The 13,589-nt window shown below is 42.5% G+C and overlaps 1 protein-coding gene across 4 annotated transcripts in view; it reads left to right on the forward strand.

The window, feature by feature from the left end:
- LOC120723479 (vang-like protein 1) overlaps positions 1 to 13,589 on the forward strand; it is a 66,693-nt gene that overhangs the window by 25,112 nt on the left and 27,992 nt on the right. For 3 of the 4 annotated variants that reach the window (XM_040014930.1, XM_040014931.1, XM_040014932.1), the window contains exons 2-3: positions 1,653 to 1,931; positions 10,071 to 10,197. In XM_040014930.1, coding sequence (XP_039870864.1) covers positions 1,861 to 1,931; positions 10,071 to 10,197 — 198 coding nt within the window. In that variant the 5' untranslated portion in view covers positions 1,653 to 1,860. The other variant, XM_040014933.1, reaches the window with a different exon arrangement.

Below are 13,589 nucleotides of genomic sequence, written 5' to 3' on the forward strand. Positions count from 1 at the left end.
GACACTTGGGCCAAGCAATATCACCTCTCCAGCAGGTCCTGGATCTGACTTGGGGCCTTTTCCCTGTAGGACATGATTGGAATACCTCACAAAGAAGGCATCCAGGAGGCATGCTAGTCATATATCCAAACCTTCTCAGCTGGCTCCTTTTAATGTAGGGGAGTAGCAGCTTTACTCTGAGACCCTTGTGGCTAGCAGAACTCCTCATCCTTTCTCTAAGGGAGAGCCTTAGAGATAGCCCAGGCACCCGTTGGAGGAAACTCATGTCTGTGGCTTGTATCCATGGTCTCATTCTTTTGGTCACTAAACAAAGCTCATGATGGATGTACATCGACTGCTTTGCTTTCACATTCACGATTAGCATTACAGACCAATACAGTGTCTGCATCACTGCAGAAGCAGAACCAGCCCATCTGTTAATCTCTACTGGACCCTTTTCCAGATGAGACACTTTTCAGTTTCAGTTTCACAGTTTCAAAAAAAAAAAATTCCATTGCTATTGTTTGACTATTTTCTTTTTTTATATTATATCAGGATAATCCCCATTACCACCACACAACCCATTACCACCCTACAACCTTTCCCATGCATTCCTACTAGTTAAAGCCACACTTGTTGACTTCTTCATTAGGTATGCCTGTGCAATCTAGTTCAAGCAGGATAAATTATAATTGTACTTTATATTTATTATTAAATCCACACTGAGGGCACTTGATTGAGCTGGTGAGGCATATACTATAAGGCTGCAAGGGCCTGAGTTCACTTCCTAATAGTCTAATCCTGGGTTGACACAATTGTAACAGGAGCCGAAGTTGTGTTTGTAGCATCCAGCTATTGAAGCAGAGGAAATACCAGGACAAAGGGGGTCTTGCATATGAATCCAGGATCCATATATGAGACTCCAAATCTCAGAGTTCTCAGTGACCTCGACCTCAAGGTGGTCAGGTTTTCTTGTAAATGAGGTAACTCATTAAGCAAGTCCTGTAGGAGTTAACTTAAAAGGCTAAGGGGTAGCACCGGAGGCCACCAGTATTTTTGACAGTTTTTCTCAAGCCAGGATTTTACAGATATCTACAGACATGTAGGTGAAACTGCTGTTTGTGTGAATTTCCTGTGCTATCACAGCTCTTTGAGACTCACTTCCAAACTGGCAACACCTCATTCTCATTTTGACATCTCCTTTGAAAATAAGCCTTATCTCTATGGCACTCTTTCTGTATTCATCACGGAGCTTGTCAGTGCCGGGCTTAAATTGTTTACTGTGTGTCACAGACTTAAGGCTGCCTCAGAACAACAGTCGCCAGTCTAATGGGAATAGGAGCAAATTGCTGTTTCAGGATAGCGGCGTTTCTTTTATCTGGAATGCTCAGTTGAAGTGTAACCTCTTGAGAACTGCCTTTTATGGGAAGTGTTGTCACTGTGCAGGTTTGGAGCTAGGAGGCAGTGATTGTCATGCAGCTGCAGATAAACGTCGGCACGCTGAGCATTTATGCACTAGAGGAAAAATAGATGTGGCGAAAAAGCTTGTGACTTGAATGCTTGATTTGGGTTTTCGTCTCTATCGCCAACAGATGTGGACAGGTTTTCCAGAGACTTAACATTTTGAATTTAAATTTTCCTGTCTCCCCCTGTCCCCTCCTTCCACTCTGCAGGTTAATGTTTCCTTACCAGGCGCCCCCAGGGTCGCTTTCAAGCCTGACTGCTGACAGCTGACACCTCTGTCATCCTCCTGAGCGATCTAATCGATCACCTCTAGCTCGACAAGACAGCACACCAGGTTCTGCTCCGTTCTGCTGGTGGTTGAGTAGAGCAGGCTCTGTGTTGCCCTGAGCCCGGCTATCTCAGCAGGACTGCATCACCATGGATACAGAGTCCACCTACTCGGGATATTCCTACTACTCGGGGCGCTCCCGGGGATCCCACAGACATGGGTAAGTCCTGCCAGTTGGTTATTACGGTTTTTCCTGACTCTGCTTTTACGTGAAGTGTTGGTGTGGGCTGCAGGATTTCCCTCAGTAAAACATGCCTGAGCTGGTGCCTATTATGTGAAGTTGAAGTGATAGTGGATGTGATACGATTACTACTGGTTGGTTAGTAGATATAGATGTAGTAGATGTTAACAGCAAAATCAGTTTTTAGGAGATGGATAGAAGAAGCAAGGATTTTTACAGATGTCTTGGAGAGGACAGTATTACTACTTTGTCCCTGTTGGAGCCTCTGGGGGCTCAGTAAATCAGGGGATCTGTTGTACTTTCCTTTTGTGATTTTCTTTCTGACTCTCAGCATTTGTTTTCCTGTCCTGTTCTGTGTCTTTGTCCACCTCCGTAGTGTCACCTTTTGTGTATCTGTGTCTGTCCCTCTGGCCAAACATGTGTGGAGCCCACAGCTCCTGGAGGCGCATTAGTCTGTCAGCAGCCAAATGACTGTGGTTGACAGGCCTCAGGAAGGCAGCAGGAGACAGGTGCTGAAGAGGCCTGACTGACTGGCTCAGCGGATACATTGAGACTTAGAGAGGAGATGAGAGTAGAGAACTGGAGAACAGGATCCTGTTCCATAACAGCCCCTCCCAGGTCAATGACAGTCCCCTCCAGCTTGTTTGCCATATATCTTTTGGAGTACTTGTGCCTGCCTTTCCCACTCTAGCTGCCACCTGTTGCTGTTTAAGGGATTTGTCATGCTGTCTGCAACTTTCTGCCTCTGTCCTCTTCACATTGCACCCCCCTCAGCCCTGCCCTCCTTATCTCTTTCCTTTCATTCTCCTCATCATTAAACATTTTGCTCCCATGTGGCCAATCGTGATATGAAGGCAGCAGCTGCCCCCGCTCTCTGTGATCACCCTTCTTCCCTTTTCTCCTCCCATTTTTTAAATGTAGTCAACGCTGCTCTTTGAGGATGAGAAAGCGCAGGGATATCACTCGCTCCCTGGTCGTCTGCATTCCCCAGGGCACCAATGTGTCCTTGTAGCTCAAAGTTAAACTGAGCAAAAGTGCTCTCACTTAGCATGGAATCAAAGACAGTGGGGAGAGGTCAGTGCTTAGGAAAGTGGTGGAGACCTGTGTTCTCCTATTTCTTTTGCTGCACTCTTTCAAGTGAGTGACAGCAAATTGGAAAGAGACATATGGGCATCCCTGCCAGGCGCCATTCCGCTCCCTGCTCCTCAGTCCTACCGTGACTGTGCCAAAGCCACCGGCTGGCCTCTAATTTAATATAGAAAAAACTAAATTGTTGCCTTTGAAACTCCTTGCTGTTCTCGCGGGAAGGTAATCTTTTTACACCAAGGGGTGCCATGCGTGAAGCTGCTTCGGATCGCTGTCGTCTAATTACCCTGATGCCAGGAACAGATGCAAGCATGTGGGAGTGGGCTCACTACTTGTGTGCATACAACCATACAAATAACAGATAAGAACAATATCCTTATATATGGGTACATGTGTGTAATTTGCTAGGACATAATAGAAGAATGGGATTTGCTTAGAGTCTGAGTAATAGAAGTTGCAGGATTTTTGGAGTTTTTTTCCCCCCTCATTGGTAAATGGTAAATGGCCTGTATTTGTATAGCTAGTCCCGCCTAGGGACCCCAAAGTGCTTTACACACCCAGTCATCCACCCATTCACACACTGGTGGAGGCAAGCTACAGTTGTAGCCACAGCTGCCCTGGGACAGACTGACAGAAGCGAGGCTGCCGTATCGCGCCATCGGCCCTTCTGGCCAACACCAGTAGGCGGCAGGTGAAATGCCTTGCCCAAGGACACAACGACCGAGACTGTCTGAGCCGGGGCTCGAACCGGCAACCTTCCGATTACAAGGCGAACTCCCAACTCTTGAGCCATGATCGCCCTCATTGCTGGCTTTTTTACCCCTTCCTGTTGCAAGACATCTTCTATTGGTGTTGTCAACAATACATTCCCCTGTCCCTCCAATAATTGCAGCAGCAGGTCTGTCTGCAGATCTGCTGTTGCCATGTTTTTGGCACAAAAACATGCTGAAGACACCAATTTCTTACTTGCTTTTAGTAAATTAGTGTATTTCTGTATTTAGAGCATGACATTAGCAGTGAAACAACCAAATTATGCACATGCACAGGTTTAGCTATCCAAAGCTTTGCTTTGCTTCTCTCTCCCCAACCGGTTGCAGCAGATGGCCCCGCCCCTCCCTGAGCCTGGTTCTGCCCGCGATTTCTTCCTGTTAAAAGGAAGTTTTTCCTTCCCACTGTCGCCAAAGTGCTTGTTTGTTGGGGTTTGCTCTGTATTATTGTTGGGACTTTACCTTGCAATGTAACTTGTGATTTGGGGCTATATAAATAAAACTAAACTGAGATGAATTGAACGTGTTTGTAGATTGCAGTACTTGAATCACCATTTTTCCAACTGGTGCAATCCATAATAATTGCTACTCAAAATAGGCTGCTTCTAAGTAAATCCTAACAATTTGTGTTTTTACCTGCAAATATAATAATTGCAGCTGCCCTAAAGAGCTTCTGCTCTCATACTTTCAGAGCGTGGAGTTTTGATGCAGAGCTAATTTAACTTTCTTCAGTTTTGCTCTCAGAACTTCTCCAGAGCTAGGCTCCTTCACTTATTCAATTTTAAGCATTTAAATGACTATAGACTTGCAAATCACATATTAGCAGCTGTTCATGTGTAAAATTGGTTCTTTTGATTGCTGTAACTCCAATTACAGAGCAGCACACAGTATTCACACAGGACAGAGTCATTTCAACTAATATTAAGTCATAGTTTTAATACCATTCAAAGGTTCCTGCATGATATTATTCTTAAAGCAGAGCGGTTTACTTTTTGTTTCAACTGGAAGGTTAAGATTGGATCAGAGAAACACAAAGACTTATTTCACTTAGTGCCCATTCAGCTCAGGTTTAGACAGCACAGCAGAGGCTTCTTGTGACTCATTACCTTGTCGATTAAACAGGAGGCCAACAATCTTCAGAATCATGTAATGGTAAGCTTATGGTTAAGTAATATAGCTACCAAGAAGCTTAATGAATTCAGGCGTGTCTAGGCAACAATATGTTGATCTGAGCACCATGTACTGTCTTTTTTTATAGCTGAGAACTAAAAAAAAAAAAAGAGAGATTTCAGCAGACAGACTTTTGCTCTGTTTTTACACTGTGTTAAAACTCACAGATAATAAATAGGTGTAGATTCAGATGCTGAATACCTTATATTTCCCCCCCTCTCATAAGGAATTAACAAGGGATTGCTAAAGAATCAGACCTGCAATCAGGATTGAGAAAGGCATCAATGTTCATCCTTTCTCACTGTTTTGTTTGGGTTGTTTGACCCCCAATAAACTGACCTCAAAGTCTGGGCTTTATTTCCCAACTAAGACATGTTCAAAGGGAATTTGAGACTGTGGATATGCCCGTAAATGTTTTTCCGAGGCTTTCTTGACCTTTTAAGCTGCTGTGAAAACATCAGATCAAGTATTTATATGGTATCAGTTCACAACAACTGCCTCAAGCTGATTCATGTAAGATAAAGACTGTACAGTATTAGAGAGAGAGAGAACTCTTACAATCAGATGATTCCTATAAACAAGCGCTCGGTGATTGTGGAATGGAAAAACTTCCTGAAAGATTTCAGGAAGGAGGTAGGGGCAGCTACAAACCATGACCAGTTGCGGTCACAATTAGCTGGAAAACCTTGTTTCCCATGGGGATTTTGGTCATCATTAGTTCTTTGGAAATGAAGTTTCTGGGACTTGTGTGTCAGTTTGAATGAAAATCCAAGTTCACGTAAGACAGAGTGGTGATTGTGTGCTCACACCACTGCTAGCTCAGTGTGTGATGTGCTGGTTTGGACTTGTGTCACCATTGTCGCTGTTGGTGGTGGCTGATCTGCACACTAGTGCTTTGGCTCAGATTGCTGTGTTGACACAAAGCTCTGTGCCGCACAGGTGTGTGGGTTACTCTGCCAGCCAAAGAGAGGACAAATTGGTCCACAGACAGTTTGGCATGCCACCCTAGTTGGCTGTACTTTTTCACTAGCCTCTGTGTGAGGTGGAGAACACACTCGTCCTCAGGTGTTGGAGGGAAATACTGCTTCCAGAGACAAACTGGCAGGACTCTGCCTCATCCATTGTCAGTTTTCCAAAAAGCCACACCCATTTCAGGGATACACGCTGCAAGTCAAATCCCATTAATCAAATCATAGCAGCACAATTTTGGAATATCAGTGAGCCAGCTGCATGCTAATGAGGCAGGAAGAGGATGTGGTAAGAGAGACAAAGGGGGAGGAGGTATCCATACAGTGCAGTAATCCCAGGATGTTGCTGAAGGGGGAATGAGAAAATGTGCTGGAAGAGGGGAGAGGCTGGTACACAGATTGGTAGGCCAGTCTGCTAAACCACTTGCTGGGCTGTCCGCAGGCTTGCTCGTCTCTGTGTTACTTTGCAAATTGCATATTTTATTGCATTTTTAATTGCTTTTTGTTCAGTTTCTGGGGTTTAACTGACATGATCTTTTATCTTATTATTTATGCATCGTCTGTCTTTTCCAAGCAGTTGAGGGCCAGGGTTTTTTTTGGTTTGTTTTTTAAACTGAACATGATCCCCCCCCAAATTTCTAGAATAAACAGATCTGACCAATCAGATCACTGCATTTGGCGACAAATTTAGTTTCAGTTTTTCACAACTCGAAAGTTCAATTTTTCTGGTTGCTAGAAAACATATGTAATCCCAACCGGCTGGCGAGTGGTTTCTGGAGGTTGCTGGCTGTCATTAGGTGAAAATCAGTTGCACCAAAAAGCTCCTTGCTTTAGAAACCACAGTTTCCTGTAATTTGCATGGAAGCACCAACTTATTTGCAAACACTCACCATTTATTCTCCAAACTGCAGTGAAGCTCAAAGGAAACTGTAAAGAGACAGATGTAAACTGAAAACTGAGAATTCCAAGTCAGTCTGATTTATCATAGAGTAACACACATTTGAAATAAAGCATTCATGAATTAATAATTGCTTATGTCATAAATTTATTTATTTATTAGTCAAATCAGTTACAAATGAATGTTTAATGTATTTTACTTATTAGATATTAAAAAACAATTAATTATTTGACAATTTAATATATAATAAGAGCAATTATAAATACATGAATATATGTGTGTATAAATGTGTTGTGGGATTTTACAAACTGCATTCATAAAGATGGCTGTCATGTAAAAAATAAAACTGCGCATGTAGTCTCACATATAGTCTAGCTTCAGACAACAATAATACAGGGAATGATGGACTGACCGGTATCATTGTAATCACTCTTTTTCAATTATTTTAAATCGTAGGTATCAGAAGGTTATGTGGTAACAGGTGGACTCCTGAGACTGTTTACAGACGGTGTTTCCATAATTAATTATTATTAAAGGCTGTAGGTTATAGCTATTGTTTTAACTGTGCTAGCTGATTCAGGCTTCATTTAAAAGGAGCGGATTAGCTTACTAAAAATGGCAGCCCACTAGTACTGATGGGATGTAATCTTTTCCCAAGCTAACAGGAGTCTTAAAGAGTATGGCTACATGCAGCGATGCTAGTCTTAGCCACATCTGCGTGTTACCTTCGGCAGATGGTCAGGTGATTCCACAAAGTGCACACTTCAAGATCGGGACTCTCTTCAGTTAATGTCAAGGCAAAATGTTCTTAAAAGCTTCTTAGCAGTGCAGAGCTATTGACACAAGCAGCAACCTAGAAAAACCCGGTCAGCCATCTTCATCATCATCTCTCTAACCAAACAGAGAGCTCCTTACATCACATTGCATTATTAATTTGCATTACTTTTTCTCCAAGGCCGAGGAGAGTCACAGAAAGGCTAATTGGAGACATGGAGACATAGGAAAAGGACATGGAGTTGATAAGGAGGAGTGGAATCTTGATTTTAAATATCAAGAAAATATATTGTTAATTTGATTTTTTTTGTTCTGTTTACTTATTTCTTTTTTTGAAAATGTGTTTATCAAATCTGAATTAAAAATGTGTTTTCAATAAGACTAAACGGTTGGGGAATTTTCCCCATTAACAGAAGTTGCCAGATGGTTGGTGACTGGCAGACATATGTGACTGGGGACATATTTGGGGGGGGGGTCTGTTTTAGGAGTGGATGTGAAGGTTTTCTGAATAAGTAAAATAAAGTGATTATTATAATTGTGTAAATGATTCTTTTCTTTTTCAGTAGAAGAAATGTTTGATTACTTCTCTAGGTGGTAAGCCCGTTTACGTGACTAGTTAGCATAGTTTTTTTGTTTTATTTTGCTTTTAATGTGACTTTCTGCTCCTTTCCACTCTTCTTTTGTAGCTGCTACCTTCTCCTTACTTGTCTCCCAGACCTCCTTATTATTCTGACTGTGACCTTGAAATAGGATCTCTGCTTTGTGAGCCCGGCTGCTCCTCCCTGCTTCCTCCTCTACAGCTTTTCTCTCCAATTAATAAGCATAATCAGCGCTGACGTTTGACTGATGAGCGCTCCCTCTGGAATAACCATCACCACAGCAATGACACTAGTTGTAATAATATTTAAAGTAATAATGATAGTGGTAATATATTTAAAGGCTTACATTCACCTCCTAATCTCCTGGATTTATTAGATAAGAACATGTCAGTCACTTTGTGAACTGGATTGCTGCAGGCTATTGAAAATGAGCTTTCTCTCACTCGGTGCAGGTTTGAAATGTTCGTCGCTCTCGTGATTTTCTGCAGGAAAGCGAGTCCATATTTAAAAAGGAAGGGCAAGAATAGAGGCGGAAGGCAGACTGGGCTACACCCTTTAATGAAAACACTTGGATCTAATGCAGCTCTTGCTGGACCATAACAGCTCCACTGCTGTCAGTCATACGACTTCCTCCATTACCAAAGGCAGGATATCCTGTACTTTATGAATATGAATGGTTATTGTGTGACAGTAGTGTTCAAGGGTCACTTGAGTTTTTCTTGCATAGGTCACTGTAAGGTTGATGGTGATGGTTAATGTGTAACAGCAAAGATTCAAGCTGATCGCATCAATATTTCATATTAATATCAGAACAAATAAATATGTAGAATCCAAAGTGTGCAGTTCCTGTTGATTCTGCAGGCCAATTGAGGATCTTTTAGGTCATTGTTTTGGTTTTATAGTATATACACTTGCTAAATTAATGCTAATGTTTCTCCGCATTTGATGTAAATAAACAGAGGTCAGAAGGATCAGTTCATGTGGGTGTCAAAAGGACTGCTTGTGTTCTTGTGTGTCTTAATAGAAAGCAGGACACAAAAGCCTTCTCCATTGTGGAAATTAGATTTGTTACACTTCTGTTCCAGTGCTGCTCCTGCAAAAGAAGTGATTACCAGGAAACAACAAGCTTAGAGACTGCAGGAAACTCATTAACATTTAGCATGACAAAGAATACAGCATCAAGAACAATCCTTCTGTCTTTAAAAGAAGGGGAAGACAAGAAAAATCATGTAATTTCTTCCTTATTTGCCTGCATATGCAGTCAGTAATCTTGCTGAATCTTCATACCTAGGTTAGATCCGACTGCCTTGCCTCGGCTCTGGTCTTGTCAGTCTCATTCATTGTCCAGCAAAGGTTCTCAAGCATATGACTGCTCACATAAAAGCTGAACAAAGCAGTTTATTTGTACTGTATTTACTGTATTTTAATCTGGAAGTGTTACTAAAATTAGAGCATAACGTGTGTTTGCCTAGGAGAAAGGAGACGGATAAGGGATTAAAGGGGCTGCAGAGTGGGCTCGGCACCATGTGGTGGTGGTGGTGATGCTGGGTGGAGGATGGAGAGACCTGCCGCTCTCGCTCTATACCGGATTACTGTAGCGCTTACATTGCAGCTGACATGGTTGGAAGACCTCATGGACAGTGATTCAGATATTTAGGCTTTATGCTCACTCTGCATGCACTTGAATTCTAGAAAACCAGAATGTCTTCAAATTCCTTGTTGTGTAATTCAATTCTGTTTAATTTCTATAGCACCAAATCACAACAACAGCCGCCTCAAGGCGATTTATATTGGAATGCAAAGACCATACAATGCGCTCACTGATCGTGATTTTTGCTTTTTACTTTCTCTTTCAGAGAGCGAAGCCGGGACCGGCACAAGTCGCGCAGCAAAGACAGCCGCTCGGAGAAGTCTGTAACGATTAACACGCCACCTGCAGAGCCGCTGCTAGGCGACACAGCTGTACGGGGGGAGCAAGTCCAGGTACGACCTGCTGCAAACACAAGGCACTGCACAGTCACTGCTTCTTCACAAACCTCTCACACTTTTGATTCACAGCTTAGTTTCCACACGTTCAGCACATTTACCATAGATGACCTCCCAACAGTGTTGCTATAAGTTTGACGGAGGGCTCTGCTGCTGTGATTTATATGTAGGATTTGGAGCACAGGAGACTTACTCGCACTCAGAATGAGCTGGAATGATAATTGTGTTTATCAGCCTGGGCTGGGACAGGCCATCTGGTATTTCAGGGCAAAAGCCAGGAGGGCCAGTCCATTTATGTCGAGATCTGGGCCGTCACTTTCCGGAAGCCTGTTTCTGAAAATATCTGCAACAGGGTATGGACGCAGCCGGCTTCCTCTCTCGATGGCGAAGCTCTGATAAATCCACTTCATTAAAGGCAAACGGCAGGCGCTGGCTCAGTTCATGAAATCCACCAGCACTGGGTTGGTAGACGCTTTCAGTGGCCCCCTCTGAAATGGTCTAGGCCAAGCCCATGCAGCAGCTAAGCTGGAAGCTAAGCTTTTGACTGTTAAAATTCAAAAGTGTTGCCTCAGAAATCATGCTGACTGGGAGTTCCATGATTGCGAGCTCAAAATATGGATTATGTGATGGATTATTTGATACAAGATAAGTATAAGGTAGGCAACATCATAGGTTACACCAGCTTGAATGTTTGCTAAACATCTGGTACTATACACTGAACCATCTGGCCTTTGGTTTGTTTGTGTCTAACAGAAAGTCTACTGACTCATGTTTAATTTTACGTACCAGGCAGACATTTGACTATGTTGCTTGGATTCAGATAAAAGGTCGGTAGATCAGATAGCTCTGTGTAAACTGGGCCGGTTGGCTGCAAGCTGTCATGTCGAGACATGAAATTCCAGGTAGCACTTGAGCAGTACACGACTTCTTAGTCACAGTGGAAGACACTGAGTAACAGCCGGTTTGTTTTCTTGTTTTGTGTGGTCTTTGTGATCCAGAACATAATTCATTGAGTAGAAATAGTTGTAGTTAAGTACTTTATTGCACAGAAATGTGCAATAAAATGTGTTATAAATGGTGGAAACGAGTTTGTTTGGATGTATTTACAGAGTTTCAGTTGTATTAGTAGTACATCCCTCTACTAAACAGCATACATCACTTCTCAGTTAAATCCCTGTCCTTGCTTTTAGTTTTTATTCACTGCATGGCAACATAATGCAGTATGAATAACTTGTTAAGTCATTTACTCACAGCTGCTTCATAATGTGCATAAACACTGCTGTAATCATGTTGTCAGAGGGAGCAGCGGCCTCTCCTGATTTCTTCTGATTGCTACGAAACAGCTTCGCTTCTGTTCTGCGGTTGCTTGTTAGCATCTTAAAAGCAAATTATTCAACAAAGCTTTTAAAGAAGGAAATACTGCTACTCCTGTTTTGTGTTTTGCCCCAGCCATAGTAAACATGATGCAAATATCACATTCCAGAGTTGCAAAGTGCAAGTAAGAGCAGATGGTTATTTTCCCATAGGCAGTGATGGTGACTCATTGTTATGCTTTTTCGTGGCTTGGTCGGACATGAAATTATGTCAGTTGCACAGGATAGAGAGACACAGGTCTAACATGTTAGTAAGTGAATAATATTGATGTGCTTTTTACAAACCAAATAAGCTGTAGACTTGTTAAAAAAGGTCAAATCAGATTGAATTTTAATTGACTATGATTTCTTTTCGTCACAGTTTAAGCCCTTTTAAAATTTGAAGGTTTAAATGTAGCATCTGTGCATCTTGATGAAAAAACTGGTGACCCCTTGTGCTACAGTCACACTAGGAAAAAGTAGTTGGAGACTGTGGTACTACTGCAATTACTGCAATAGCGTACAATGAACTTGACAAAGACCAGGTCTGGGACAACTTGAGGAAATTTGCCACCTTTAAAACAGCTTTGGTGTCTCAAGATGAAGTAAAACTTAGTCCGCAATCAGTCTGCAGTGAGTTTGTCACATTGTTTGTGATGAAATGCAAATTATCTGAAATAAACTGATGAAAATCTCACATCATCTACTGGCAGAAATTCACACTAAACAGAAATTTGCATTGACTGCTTACATTCAGAATCCATTAACTGTCTGCTTTTCGTGAGATTATAAGAGTTTGCAATGAGGAATGTCATCATTGGAAAACTAAAACATAATGGACCTTGTCTGTGCGGCCACGCACAACGATAAATTTTCCATATTTTTAGTTTTTTCAGAAACAAATTTGTTGGAGGTCATGTAAGAATGTTTTTAAAAAAGACGGTAACATTGGTAAGGCACTGATTTAAAATTGATTCTGTCATTTACCGAAACAGAAAAACCACTAATACTAATAAGCGAGAAATGCTTTCATCTGAGGCAATGGAGCCTTGTGACCTGCCTCCTCAAGGCTCCATGCAGTCTACATTTCCACTAGTCCAAACGCATTGCGAGCAGACTGTGTGCTGTGTGCTACTCGAGAGAAAAGAGAGTAACTGCTCAGCTTAGTAGATGATGGCAGCTTATAATGTCTGATGTCGCACGGAGTCAGAGGACAGAGCCCTTTACTTCATCCACACTTGCCTCTCTGTGCATACGGTGTTCTTTATCAGTGGGTTCAGTCCTAAACATCTTCAAAACTACTTTGGGGGATCAAGATGGTGATAAAATGGCAATACGAAGGAGTCAGTATTGAATTCTTCTGTTTTACTTTTAAAGGTCAAACTGTCAAATACATTATTTAGGATTTAGCCTTTGTTTACGTGAGAGCGTTTAGTGTTTTAGCCAAACCGTGTGAAACAAGTGGAGCTCATCACATGTGCTGCTTCACCAGATGACTGGAAAGGATGTCAAATGCAAACATGCACTTTTCCTGTGGCGAGACTTGTTTGCAGGAGTCTGCATGCGCGGCTGTTTGTTTTTTTCATCTGCATACTGTGTCTTATTTTAACAGACAACAGGATTTGCCACACAGCACAGCCGTTCTTAGTATTTAGCTCTTCATGTCTTATTCATGCCGTGGCCTGCAGTAGCGCTGCTGACAGGGCGGGGAGTGTTTGGCTTTAGTTTGAGTAATCAGGGCAACCAATTCTACTGAGAGCAAGGCTCAGTACAAATCCCTGTGCGCGTGCTCGTTGCGCAGGTCTGCTGTCTCACATATGCCCCCCGCTCCTCGTCTGCATGCGTCAGTGTGATCTCAGAGTCTCACAGTGCAGCACTGCGCTCATTACTCCACTGCTGAGACTTAATCAGAGTCTTGGCTGACAGAGCAGTACATCGCTCCGGGCAGGGATGTCCTCGCGATCCAGCGGTAAAGTTTCCGATGGCTGTGTCTGTGATGCCTCACCACAGGAAGTATAAAAGAAGGGAGGTTTACAT

Source organism: Simochromis diagramma, unplaced genomic scaffold (genome assembly GCF_900408965.1).
Source record: "Simochromis diagramma unplaced genomic scaffold, fSimDia1.1 OVJJ01000680.1, whole genome shotgun sequence".
Classification (NCBI taxonomy): domain Eukaryota; kingdom Metazoa; phylum Chordata; class Actinopteri; order Cichliformes; family Cichlidae; genus Simochromis; species Simochromis diagramma.